We start from the raw sequence: 14,096 nt of genomic DNA on the forward strand, positions 1-14,096 counted from the left end.
CTGAAACGATGGTTGAGATGATCAAGATTTGAAGTAATTCGTGCCCAAGTTCTGCGTCATCGCTGCAACTGGAATGGCAGGGCTAAATTCAAAGAAACACAAAGCCCATCAATGGGAGGTTTGACCCGTTAGGGGTTTGACCCTTTAGAGGTTTTCTTCATAGAAGAACCTTAATTCAGTAACTAACGACTGACAATGGAAAGTTCATGGAGTTTATAACTAGGGTTGTGTACATACAACTCAATTGAAAAATTAATGTTGGAAATAAGAACTAGACAGAAAGACAGCTTATTTTCTGGAATCAAGCAGAAAAACACAGCTTTGTGCATGGATATGCCAGAACAGGAAAATTCCATGTTTTATTGCTTAATCTGTATCCTTATATCCGCATCAAAGACAGAAGAGTAAGAGTGCACTTTTTACTTCCTGAAAACGTGCTTAGAAATAAACATTAGCAAGAATTTGCAGGAAGCCTTTGGGACAGGCAAATGTCTTTAATTCTTAACCGATTGTCCTTGGCTCTTTCAGAAAGCTACCTCCCTCGTTCTTACTGTGGCAGTTTAGCTTCTCACCTGTTGATTAATTTTTCTCCATGATAAATTCATTTTTTTGTTATGTATAGTGTGTGCGGTCTTATACTCCTTCACACATAACCTTGAAATGCTCTTCATCATGTAATTGACTGGAGCACACCACTTACTCCTGATGTTAGAAAGAAACTCATCTGACTAAGCAGGGTTTTTCTGTTTTGTTTTGTTTTTTCCTAAACTTTTTCAGCTGCACTAATTCCTGACCAGTCAAAGAAACTCTCAAGGGGATACATTTTGGGGGGAAGGATGTGGAGGACCAGATCCATCTTGAGAAAGTTTCACATATGTAAAACAAATGTCTTCCATTGAGGTTTTTAAAATAGTCCCTTTAAACTTTAACATGTGTCAGGCTAGTGTTTGCTCAGATAATCACAGGCCTGCACAAGCTGGCCCCAATCAGTGTACACCAGACACAGAGGCCTATTATCATGAGAATTATGTTTTTGTTGGTTGTTTTAGTTTTTTAAAAAATTGCTTCTTAACACATTACCCCCAGAACTTTCCCATTCTTTAGTTCTACTTAGTAAAAAAAGGATATTATCACCCAGCTGGCTAGCTCATTTAAGGAAGAAGACACCACAAACTCTCTCCACGTTTCCTCCAGTTATGCTGTTTTCAGGTCTGTGGTTTGCTTCTAGAAATTTGGCAAGTGAGTTGATAATACATTTTCATGCCTCCTGTATTTTTTAAAGGACAGGGTGATTTAAGAAGGAATTGATTTATCAGAGCACCTTATTCTTTTCTTTTTGTTTGTTTGTTTGCTAAATAGGAAAATCCATCAGCCTGATAATGGAGGAGAACAATGACTCCACGGAGAATACCCACCAAGGAGGGCGGAATAATGCCATGAAGTGTGGGTGGCTGAGGAAGCAAGGAGGCTTTGTCAAGACTTGGCATACCCGCTGGTTTGTGCTTAAGGGAGATCAGCTCTATTATTTCAAAGATGAGGATGAAACCAAGCCCTTGGTAAGTGACAAAATAAAAAGCACTGTGGTTTAAGCAGTTGAAGAAGTAAAACGGTTTGCTTGAAACTGATGGAAACTGATGCCAATCCAATCTTCCAATTTCCTTCAGTTCACCGGCATCTTTCACACTTTTTCTCATTGTTTACCTGGTTCAAGATGATGAACTTGCTAATTGCGGCCAAGAGGCAAATACTATGTGTCTGACATTAATTTTGATTCTTGCTAAGCTGGAATAGAATGTCTGAGTCCCTCAGGCAAACTTACTTTATGAGAAAATCTTAATGGGCGTCCACTAGAAGATATATATTGTAGCCAAGCATCATTCCTTTTCGCAGAAATAAGTTGAAAGCACGGATCTGAAGGAAGACTGCAAATGCAACTTCCAGTAATTCCTGGGACACTTGCAGTATTAATTCTCTGGGGTGCTTACCGCTACCTTAACTCACATGAAATAAGGATGTGAAGCTAAAGCGAACAACACTGATACATCCAACCAGCACACATAGAATACTCCCCTGGGAAGAGTTTCTATATTTCTTTGTGGTTCCTAAGCGGTCTTTTATTTGCTTATTTACTTAATCATTTTCTGAGCCACAAATCTCTAGGCTGGAATGAGAGAGAAGAAAAATCTCCATCTCTCTCTGTAGCTACAACAAGCTTTCTTAGCTGTAATCATCGCTTATGGATTGATGAAGGGAGATGCAAATTAAGGCATCATGTCTGAGTTTTTCCTTCGTCTACACATATAAGATATGTAAATAAGAGCAGAAACATTTTAGATTAGTTTAAATAAATATCCCTAACGGTATGTTCTTGGGGCCATTTCCCTTGTGTTAAAGTTCAAAATCTTAATTAAGAATTGGGATCAGGGCTCTGCCTTAGTATTTTAAATTCCTCAGACATTATACTTTCACAGAGTTTTTATTCACCTAACTGGATTAAATAAAAATAGTAATGAAAGTATATACTATAAACTTCAGTCATTTTTTGAAGTTACTACTACCAGGCCTAGGCATCAGACTTAGAATTATTTATATTGTTTTATGAAATTTTAAAAATTATCCTGAAGTAGGATTATCCCCATTTATGCATGAAGAGACCAAGGTATATGTGTAATGTAGATTACCCAAAGTTAGACAGTGGTGCCATGTATTGCCTCTAAGTCAGTCCAAGTTCCTATGGCTCAGCCAAAGAGCTCACAACTACATTAATAAGAATTTCCCATACTGGTATCATGACATTTATAGTGCATTTCTGTACCTGTTACTGCATTCATCATAGCAAACCAGGGGAGAATATGGGTATTATCATTACAGATGAAGAAATTGTGGCTTAAAGATATGAGGCACCGGACCTAGATCTGTAGAGATCAGATGCAAAGCAGTAGTCTTTTGTTCCTCATCTCTTACTCTAGGGTTCTTTACTCATTGCACCTTGTTTTATACTATGTAATACATTAAAGTATTATCTTCAATATAAAACCACTTTTACCAAACTCAGAGAAAGGCATTGAGTTAATGTGACAAAACATACTCATAGAACATGGGGATCCATTGAATAAAATGGGACAAGTGTGAGTAATATTCAGTGTTTTACCCTGTGGACCCTTATTCTGGCATGGTTTGGTGGACTGGGTTATTAACTAGAATGGGTATGAATTAAATGATTAATTAAGTCTTATCCAAGACTTGAACAAGGGAATACATAGAGGAGAAAACAGAGGATGCAGGAGCTGAATGAGTGGAGAATTGAAAGCAGACCAAATAAACCTTCTCCTTGGTCAACTCAGTGTATCTTGTAGTAATGAAGATAGGATACAATAGATCAAGCCTGAACTCAGTGTTTCTAAACTTTGAGAATTTGAAGATGTCAGATAATATGTACATGAGCCCCTGTTTGAGGAACTCTGCCCTAAATTGTTCAAAGAGAATATGATCATACTTCATTGGCTATCTTTCTCTGTGTGATTTCTCAGATCTACATAACCACGAATAGTATTCAGTGCAATGTAGTTATTTTGATACCAAATTGGAAATATAAATAAGAAAATGCAAAAACTTGATTAACTCAAATGACAATCTGCCTTTAAATGAAAATTAATTCATAATATTTTTAATGCACATTATATTTTGATATTAGTGTTATTAGTATTTGTAGACTTACATAATTGAAATTAACATAATAGACAAGAAAGTACTAATCCTTATATAACACAAAGTAAAACTACCATCGTCCCCCCAGAAAAGATTTTCAGTTTTTCTTTCTATATACTATTTGTTAAAGCTTTGCTATTAATAAATCAATCAAAATTTGGGATAAATAACTTTGAATTATTTTCTTTCTTTTTTCTTTCCTTCCTTCCTTCCTTCCTTCCTTCCTTCCTTCCTTCCTTCCTTCCTTCCTTCCTTCCTTCCTTCCTTCCTTCCTTCCTATCTTTCAAGGCAGTACAAGCACCAGGAATTTTAACACTTTACTTTAAAATTTTAATCTTTTATAGTAATGTTTAAACACATGCAAATAGAATCGTATTAAAAACCAGCAATTTCTGTATCAGAGGGCACTTGGTAATTTTAAAGGACCATATCTTTGCCTATGATTGGACTAATTCCTTACTTTAAAGTAGATCCTTTAAGTGAGTAAGTTCTTGGCACATTGTAAGTGCTAATGCGTATTTTTGAATGAGTTACTGAGTGAGGCAGTGAAAGTCTATAGCCAAGCAGGGCAGGCGGAGCCATGACCAGGCATGGTGAGCAGTATCGACTATTCTCAGCTTCATATATCAAAACCAAAACTCTGTATTTAAATCAATGAAGTTTAAATCACAATAAATAAATCTTATAGTGATATATTACAGAAAAATTTTTAAAGAATTGATCACCTCAATGAAAAACTATTGAACATCTTGAAAAATGTTTAAACTGGAAAAATGTAGTTGTCATAACAGCCCTCATTTTATAGATAGTATGTGTGTGTGTGTGTGTGTGTGTGTGTGTGTGCGTGCGTGCGTATATGTGTTTGTGTGTATATATGTGTGTATTGGCCAAGGAGTGTTAATGAATGGCAGATGAGGAACTAGAAATTAGACTTCCTTATGTTCCTTCAGTTTAGCCCTTTGCTTGCTCACATGTTTTCAACTGTTCTTTAGGTTTGTTTTTAGTCAGAAGTACTTCTTGGTTGTTTATTTTCAGTATCGCCACATCCAAGTATAAGAATGCCTTCATATATTTTGATAAGGGCCTGTTCAATAATATGGGAGGAAATGTCACTAATGAAATGAAAAAATTCACTCTTTTAAGCACTCCTAACCAGCTGAAAATATTCAATAAGGTCAATCTGTGTTTGTTTTCGTCTCTCTTGGATGGCATTTCTAAAATGAGTATATTAAAATTCTTGAAATTTGTGTCCCTCCTGCCCTAGAAAGTTTCTCTATTTATTTCAGTAAAACTTTCATTGAATTACCCCTCAACTCAATAAAGAGAACCAATTCCATCATTATCCTTGTTATTAAAAACTGCCCATCTATTGGGGGAAACATCAGCAAAATTATAATAGGGACAAGCTGCCTGTAAATGCTGAATGCTCTGAAAACACAGATATAATTAGTGCCAAGGAGTGAGTGATGACTCTGTCTAAAGGGGTTGAGGCAGGCTGCACAAAGCGAGAGGTGACTCTTACTTGGTGAACATTTTCCAGGTATTTACGAGGTCTGACAATTAAGTTTGTGAACTTACTGCAATGATGTTGCTAACCTTTTTTGATATCAGAGGGATTATTCATTATGAATTTGTACCAACTGGACAAACAATTAACCAAGTTTACTATTTGGAAGTGCTGAAAATGCTGCATGAAAAAGTTAGATGACTTGTCGCCAGCAATTCATGGCTCTTGCATCATGACAATGCACCAGCTCACATGGCACCATGAGAGAGTTTTTTAGCCAGTAAACAAATAATTGTATTGAGAACACCCTCCCTACTCACCTGAGCTGGCCCCCAATGACATCTTTCTTTACCCACAAATAAAGGAAATATTGAAAGGAAGACATTTTGATGAGATTCAGGACATCAAGGGTAATATGACCAGAGCTCTGATGGCTGTTCCAGAAAAAGAGTTCCAAAATTGCTTTCAAGGGTTGACTAGGTACTGGCATTGGTGCATAGCTTCCCAAGGGGAGTACTTCGAGGGTGACCCTAGTGATATTCAGCAGTGAGGTATGTAGCACTTTTTCTAGGATGGGTTCGCAAACTTAATTGTCCTACTATGTACATTGGGGAAAGGAATTCAGAGCAGAGGAAAAACATGGAGTTGTAAAATAAACATCGATAGATAGCTCCATTTTGTGAGTATGGTGAAATGATAAGAAATGGGGTTAGAGAGATAGGTGAGGTCACAACATAAAGTGATGTGTATGTTGCACAAAAATAATGGATTCTCTGGTAGGCAGTGTGAAGTTATTTTCAGAATACCTGTGCTACTCAAGCTGCAAAACTGTACTAATTTGTTTGAAAGGAATAATAGCAGCTGTTTCCCGTTGTATCAGTCTGCATGGCTGCCATAAGAAAATGCCATAGACTGGGGGACTTAAATAACAGAAATTTATTTTCTCATAGTTCTGGAGAAGGGAAGTCCATATTCAAGGTGCTTCCAGGGTTGGTTTCTAGTGAAGCCTGTCTTCCTTGGTTGCAGACAGCAGTCTTCCCTCTGTGTCTTCACAGGGCCTCTCCTTTGTGTGCAGGAGAGTGAGAGCACTCTAGTATCTCTCCCTCTTGTATGAACACAAATCCTAACAGATTAGCCTCACTGTTATGAATTCTTTTAAATGTAATTACCTCCTTCATGTCCCTATCTCCAACACAGTCACATGGGATGTTAGGGCTTCAACACATGAATTTGGGGTGGGGAAAGCACAACTTAGTCCATAACACCTAATATGTTGAAAACCTACTTGTTGCAATACTAATCTGCCATAAGAAAAGATGAAATAGTACCATTTGCAACAACATGGATGGATCTTGAGATTATTATGCTGAACAAGAAAAGTCAGACAGAAAAAGTCGAGAACTGTATGATTTCACTGATATGTGGTATATAAAACTGAAAACAACAAAAGAACAAGACAAACAAATGAAGAAACAAAAACTCATAGACACAGACAATAGTTTCGTGGTTACCAGAGGGTAAGGGGGGATGGGAGTGGTAGATGAGGGTAAAGGGGATCCAATACATGGTGATGGAAGGAGAACTGACTCTGGGTGATAAACACACGATATGATATATAGATGATATATTACAGAATTTTACATCTGAAATCTATGTAACTTTACTAACAATTGTCACCCCAATAAACTTTAATTTAAAAAAAAAAAACCACCTACTCGTATGTTAATGATGATATTTCTTCCATTTGTACCATCAACTTTTATCTTTACTAGAACCTAATGTACTTGATTTAGTGCATTATATACTTAATTATGAACCTAATACTGGTTCATAAGAACTGGTGTTTCATGTTCTTATTCAAATTGCCCCTTTCCAAATATTCCACAATCTGCAAGAGTTTGAGGACTTAGAATGTCTCATTGCTACTCTTCTTGTATTTTCTTTTTGAGCAAAAGGCCAAAGTGCTTGTAGGTTCTCCTCTGTCTGGAGAGAATACCTGATTTTTAAACAAGACTTTCAAGCCTTTATCCAAGTTCCTCTAGCAATATGTTAAAAGTCTATTTCAAAATGTAACTATTTTATATTTAAAATATATAAAACTAACATTTTTAGTATCCTACAATTTTAAAAATGGAAAAAACTTTAGTTTATCTAGGCCAAAGATCTGTCCAGAAACCATTTTCTACAGTGTTTATTTGCACTTATGTAGATATACATTTTATTAAAAAAAGATTTTAAAAATAAAGCAGATTTTTGTTGTTCCTGAAAAACATAAATACAGAAGAGTGATATATGTAGTCAATTTTGAACATGCATTAATATATCCATAATTTCACTGACTCATTGGCCACTACTGTAAAACAATATACTACTATATTTTTCCAGCTTTTAGGTAATTTTTTTATCTCTAAAATAAAGTCCTATATACATATGGAAAACAAGTTAAAAGTCATACTATACACAAAAATTTATTTTAAAAAAGATTTCCCATCTACCCTATACACCCCTAGGACTTTTGGATAGCTGTTTAAAAAGGTTTTAAAACAGATTTAAACTGACTTTGTGACAATATCTGTTTGGCCATTCTTTATTAATAATCATAACAAATGATTGTGGCCTTAATTATAGATATTGTAATATGAGGGAATTAGCTGAGTCAGAGATGAAGTACAATGATTATAGTTATCCTAAAAATATGACAGTTGTGTAGATTTTGTTAAATGAACTCAGTGATAAATTTTTAGTGTCCTTTTGGAACCTTCTATCACAAAGTATATTATTACTTAAATAATCTCTGAGTCTCAGACTAGTGAATGGCCATACTAGATAAAGTCTCTGACATATCCTTGGTACTGAATTTGACACTGGAAAGCATTGATTTTTAGAAGCCAGTCTGAGACTCCTGGTAAAATGACTGAAATCCGAACAGGCACCAACCCAATTAATCTAGTCTAAACTTTCTACAACAGATATTGATCCAATTGTGTGGGGAGAGTTTTTAGGAGGACATGATGAAGATGACACTATTAGATCACAATGGATTTTCTTAACTTAGAGAACAAAGTGATTCTGAGTGAATTATAACCTGAGGGCTGACCTCTAAGTGTGCAAGAATTGATTACTGATTTAAGAGTAAGCTCTAATTTTATGTATTTAATGAAACTGGTGAGTTAATGAAATCTAGAAATCTCTAAGGCAATTGATGTTCTCTGTTAATATATATGAACCAGAAGAATCCAAAACCTCAATTATGTGTTGAAAATAATACTAGCAACCTTGAAACTTGGATTTTTATCCTCAAATCTAAAACTGACTTTCTATGTAGCGTTTAAGTTTCTTGGTATTTAAAAAGACCATAAAATGTTTTTTGTGCCTCATTATACATTTTTAAGAATTCTTAGCTCTTTCCTAGAAATGATTATATCAAGAGACAGTGTTATTAACATAAAATGATTTTATTCTGTTATTAGTTGAAGAATTTTTTATTGCTTACAAAAATCATTTAGGCATGGCATTTCTTTATTTTAGAGTGTGAAAAACATAGACCTTTGAGACAGATTGTTTGGGTTGAATCTTGATTCATCCACTCAATAATCATGATGCAGTGGGTAGTAAATAAGCTGATTTATGCTTCAATTTATTAATTGTACAATGAGATAACAAAAATACCTACCTTATAACATTGTTAACAGGATTAAGTGAAGTAATAATGTAAATAATCGTACACAGTAAGCATAAAATAAATTTTAGCTATTTTTATAATATTATGACAAAAAAGGTAATTTATTTTTTAAGATATTCACAGTGCTCATTCATCCATTTGCCTGTATGTTTTAAATTCAATATATATTTATAGATTTCTAATGTGCATACAGGTATTAGCTCAGAAGAAACAGTGAGTCAAAGTGCAATGTGTGGAACTCAATAGCAAAATTGTGACTTCTCACTATAAAAAAATATTTTAAAAAAAGAGTTAGCAGTCTCTGCCACAGGTGATCAAATAATAGCAAACATCCATGAAGGTGGTGTTAAATTCCAGTGGGTGTTAATAGACAATTGCAGTTACTGTACAATGTAATGAGTATTTTAATAAGGAAATCTAGGGAACCACTGGAGGTCAGAGGAGGTTCACCTATAACCATTTCAAGGTTCAGAGACAGTTTTTCAAAATAATATATATTTAACCTGAGACTGAAAGAGGGTAAAGCTTCCTCACAAGCTATTGGGGTGGTGTGTATGGCAGACTGAAATGTGTAGGCCTTGACCGTTTGGTAGACTGTTGGGGAATTGATAGTGGTCAAGTATTTCAGCACCTAGGAAATAAGACTAGTAGTGATGAGAGATGAATTTAGAGAAGTAAGCACAGAAGAGTATGTCATGAGTCCAGTAAGCAGTGTTATGGATTGTAGATTTTATCCTGATATCTTACATTCCCCTTGCTTTTATGTATCTGTTTTCCTTGAATTATTGGATTTAGAGCTAACCAGTTAAAACAGGGTTCATCCTATATATAGCTCATTCTGAAGAGATCCAAAATACCCACCTTTCCAAAAAGGACTCCTCTGACAGTCCTGCAACTCTGTCTGGTGTTCCTATAATCGAGAGCCTATTTTGTATTATGACAGAATCGCTGGAAAAATGATTGAAAAACAACTATGCACCAGATAAGCACTTCTATCCGCCATTATTACCTAAGCATGTGTTGTGGGAATGCCAGTCAGGTCACTTTTGATTGTAGGAGGAAGAACTGAGAAAATCTGTTGTTGCTAGAGGGCATCTGTGGTGAAGAGCAGCAGAGGATGTCTTGGATAAAGACGACATTGATGGGTGGGATATGGAGGTCAGAGGGATCACAGTAGGAGAAATTTCATCTTCATAATTTTCTCTAGAATTGACTATCCAGTCTGGGCATTTCCCAGGTAAGCAGTTGAGCTCAATTGTTTTATGTACAGATTCTGGAGTCAATCTAGACTCCATATAGGAAAACTCACACAGAACACTTCACTTCTGACACTTCTGGTCACCAAACGTGTGTGGGGTTTTCCCCACTCCAACCAATTCTCTGTGATACCATCTGGGTGTCCTATGTTTCACTTAATTCTGACACTGTCAGATCCCACAGGTTCAGGGCTCAGTCCCACCAGACTGCTCCTGCACCACTTCAGGTGCCATTTGCAAATAAGAGGACCTCAGGCTATCCACAACTTCTGTCTGACTTGACTGCACATTGGAGGTATCTATGACTTCCTCCTAGGGTTCAATTGACTTGCTAGATCAGCTCACAAAACTCAGGGAAACACAAGTGTTTACCAGTTTACTAAAGGCTACAGATGAACAGCCACATGAAGAGATAGATAGGACAAAATCTGGGAGGGTCCTGAACACAAGAACTTCTGTCCCCATGCAGTTGGGGTGGGTCACTCTCCTCATACATGCATGTGTTTATCCATCTGGGAACTCTTCAAACCAAGTACTTTGGGGATTTTTGTGGAGGCCTTCATCATGTAAGCCTGATCAATTATGAATTTCATTTCCAGCTTCAAAACCCTCTCTGGAGGATGGGGGTAGGGGTGGTAGAGCTGAAAATTCTAAGCTTCTAATCATGGGCTTGGTCTTTCTGGTGATCAGCCCCCATCCAGGAGCCATCCAGGAGCCCACCCGGAGTAACCTTATTAGAACAAAAGATATTTCTATCACCCATGAAATTACAAAAGTTCCTGTGTCAGGAACTGGGGTCAAGGACCAAATATTAGAACAAAAGATGCTCCTAGTGGTCTTATCATTTAGTAAACTACTAGGGTTTTAGGAGCTCTGTGCCAGAACCAGGGGCACACACACACACACACACACACACACACATACACACATTCTGTTACCTGATTATCACTAGCTACAGGCCTTGGGTATGTTACCTGTTACTTGTGTAAATTATTCATCTGTCAGTAAATAATAATAATACCTATCTCACAGAGTAATTGTTAGCAAACATGAAGTAGCTTTCATCATCATCATCATATCCTCAGCATCATCATTTTTTACCATCTTTGTCCAAGGGATACCCTGCCAGAGCAGTTTAGAAGTCAGGATCTATAATATGTAACTTATTACTTGAATAATGAAGGAAAAAATAGATGATCAACCCATGTAAACAATGCTAACTTTAGAGCAGAAGAGAACTTGTTTTCACTTGTGACCTATGCTGTCAAAACACTGAATTCATGGAAGGATTTTCAAAAAACAAAATGTTCATCTTTGTAGTATGTCTTTTATTTTTGCTTAAATTGCTTTTTTGAGCTCCTTTAAAGCTTAAAGATTATGATGACAGCCATGGAGACTTGAAAGATTCCCTTTGCAAAACTGGACCACCCCAGAGAGAGGCAGCCATGGTTTTCTTCCCGTGTACAGCACCTATTCTTCAATACCAATTAGCAGAGAGAACTACTTCAGTGAATCATTTGAGTTCTGCTTCTAACATTTACACATATTGACGGAAGACTTTTGTATTTGTGCTGCAATTCAATATACAGAACCAAATAGCCTGGATACAGACTATCCCTATCTCATTAGCATAAAGTTAGGCACATTTCCATTGTTCCCAACTAATGGAGAAGAGAATTTTGGGGGAAAATAAATGGGTGAAAATACAATTTAGACACTTACACTTGTAGTATTTAGAGTAATTTAAAATGCTACATACCCCCACCCCCTGATATATGAAAGATTCCACAGCCATTTGCTAATTATTTTCTTTAAGGCACTTGATCTTCCTATCTTTTCTTCTTTAGCTTTATCCTTTCTAAATCCAGTTGCTCTGTTTTTCTACTGCTATTACCATATGTTCATTCATTCAATGATGATTTATCAATTATAAACTACGTAAGTTGTAATTTATAAACCATTTGATCACTTTTTATGTATAAGGTTGCAACCCCAGATACATGAGTTATTATTCTCACTTTCTGAATTTTGGCTTGTATTAGTATATAACATGTATTAGTACTTCTTTTCTTCATATAGCCGAATAATATTCAATTATATCAACATATCACATTTTGTTTATGCATTCTTCAATTGAAGGACATTTGGGTTGTTTCCGCTTTGGGGCTATTACAAATAATACTGCTATGAACATTCATGTACAAGTTTTTTGTGGACATATGTTTTCATTACTCTTCTGTTGAGAAATCAGCTGACAGTCTTATGGGAGCTCCCTTATAAGTTACTAGTGGCCTTTCTCTTGCCGCTGTCTCTCTTTGTCTTTAACCTTTGCCATTTTAATTATAGTGTGTCTCAGTGAGAGCCTGTTTGGGTTTATCCTGTTTGGGACACTGCGCTTCCTTGACTTGTATGTCTATTTCCTTCACCAGGTTAGGAAAGTTTTCAGTTCATTATTTATTCAAATATGTTTTCAAAATTTTGCTTTCTCTCTTCTCATTCTGATACTCCTATGATGCAAATTTTGTTATGCTTGATGCTGTCCTAGAGGTCTCTTAAACTATCCTTTTTCTTTCTTTTTTTTTTTTTTTTTGTTTTTCTTTTTGCTGTTCCAATTGGATGTTTTCTGCTACCTTGTCTTCCAAATCACTGATTCAGTCCTCTGTTTCATCTAGACCTCTGGTGATTCCTTCTAGTGCATTCTTTGTTTCAGTGACTGTATTCTTCACTTTTGACAGGTTTTTTTTTTTTTTTTATGGTTTCTATGTCCTTTTTTTTATGCTTGTTATCTCTTTGTTGAATTCTTACTATGTTCCTTGAGCATCCTTATAAACATTGTTTTGAACTTTGTCTCTGGTAGGTTGCTTGTCTCCATTTCATTTAGTTCTTTTTCTGGATTTTTCTCCTCTTCTTTCATTTGGGGTATTTCTTTGTTTCCTAATTTTGGCTGCCTCTCTGTGTTTTTCATGTATTATCTATGTATTTTTCTATGTAAGATCTGCTATGTCTTCCAGTCTTGGCTGGGTGGCCTTACATAGTAGGTGTCCTGTGGGGCACAGTGGCACGGTCTTTCTGGTCATCTGAGCCAAGTGCCCCAGGAATGTCTCTAATGTGGGTTGTGTATATTCTCCTATTGTAGTTGAGCCTTGACTGCTATTGGCATATCAGTGGATGGAACTGACCCTCAGGCTGACTGGCTGTGGGTTTGGCCACATTCACAGCTTATGGACTGCTGTGTGGAAGGCCTACCCCACTGAGTGGGATTGGCCCCAGTTGGCTCTGATGCCTGTTTAGACCACTCTTTGTGTGTGCTGTTTCTGGGGTAATTGGGTGGTGCTCTGCTGTGGTCTGAAGCCAATCTTCAGGTATGTTCATTCTGGGGCTTCCTGGGAGGGGCTCTGGTAACAGGCCCACGTTAGCCTGTGACTGGCCAGGGGCTACCTGGTAGGAGCTAGAAAGTGGTCTGCAGTTGTTCCCTGCCTGTGTTAAGCCTGAAGGCACATGGGAGAGGCAGAGTCCCAGCTGAGTCAGCAGGGTGAAGGGAGCTGAGGTCACCAGGCCAGTCAGATTCAGATTTGGCCTGTGGGGGCAGGCTCCACATAACAAAGATGGTGCCTGCCTTCTGGCTGCATGGGAGAAGGACCCCTCACCAGGAAAATGCCAACTGTCCTCCAGTCCACCTCCTGCAGCCACACACCTTAGTCTGCTCCCTGTATGTCTCTGAGGCCCCCTGAGTCACCATCCCTCTGCTGGGGCCCAAGGTGAATGCCTGCGAGTTAATCTGTGCATGGTCTGTTTAAGAGGATGATTGGATTTCCCACAGCCTTCTGTCCCGCCCAGTCAGAATGCCCGCTGTTTTTCACAGCCAGATGTTGGAGGGGCTCCTCTTCTGGTATCAGTACTCTGGGCTGGGGAGCCTGGTGTGGAGGTGTGGGGTCCCTCCCTC

The 14,096-nt window shown here is 37.2% G+C and overlaps 1 protein-coding gene across 4 annotated transcripts in view; it reads left to right on the forward strand.

The window, feature by feature from the left end:
• Positions 1 to 14,096, forward strand: part of ARHGAP24 (Rho GTPase activating protein 24) — a 701,125-nt gene that overhangs the window by 332,357 nt on the left and 354,672 nt on the right. For all 4 annotated transcript variants that reach the window (XM_033105937.1, XM_033105936.1, XM_033105935.1 and 1 more), the window contains exon 2: positions 1,360 to 1,556. In XM_033105937.1, coding sequence (XP_032961828.1) covers positions 1,380 to 1,556 — 177 coding nt within the window. In that variant the 5' untranslated portion in view covers positions 1,360 to 1,379. The remainder of the gene's footprint in view (positions 1 to 1,359; positions 1,557 to 14,096) is intronic.

Source organism: Rhinolophus ferrumequinum, chromosome 5, assembly GCF_004115265.2.
Source record: "Rhinolophus ferrumequinum isolate MPI-CBG mRhiFer1 chromosome 5, mRhiFer1_v1.p, whole genome shotgun sequence".
Taxonomy (NCBI): Eukaryota; Metazoa; Chordata; class Mammalia; order Chiroptera; family Rhinolophidae; genus Rhinolophus; species Rhinolophus ferrumequinum.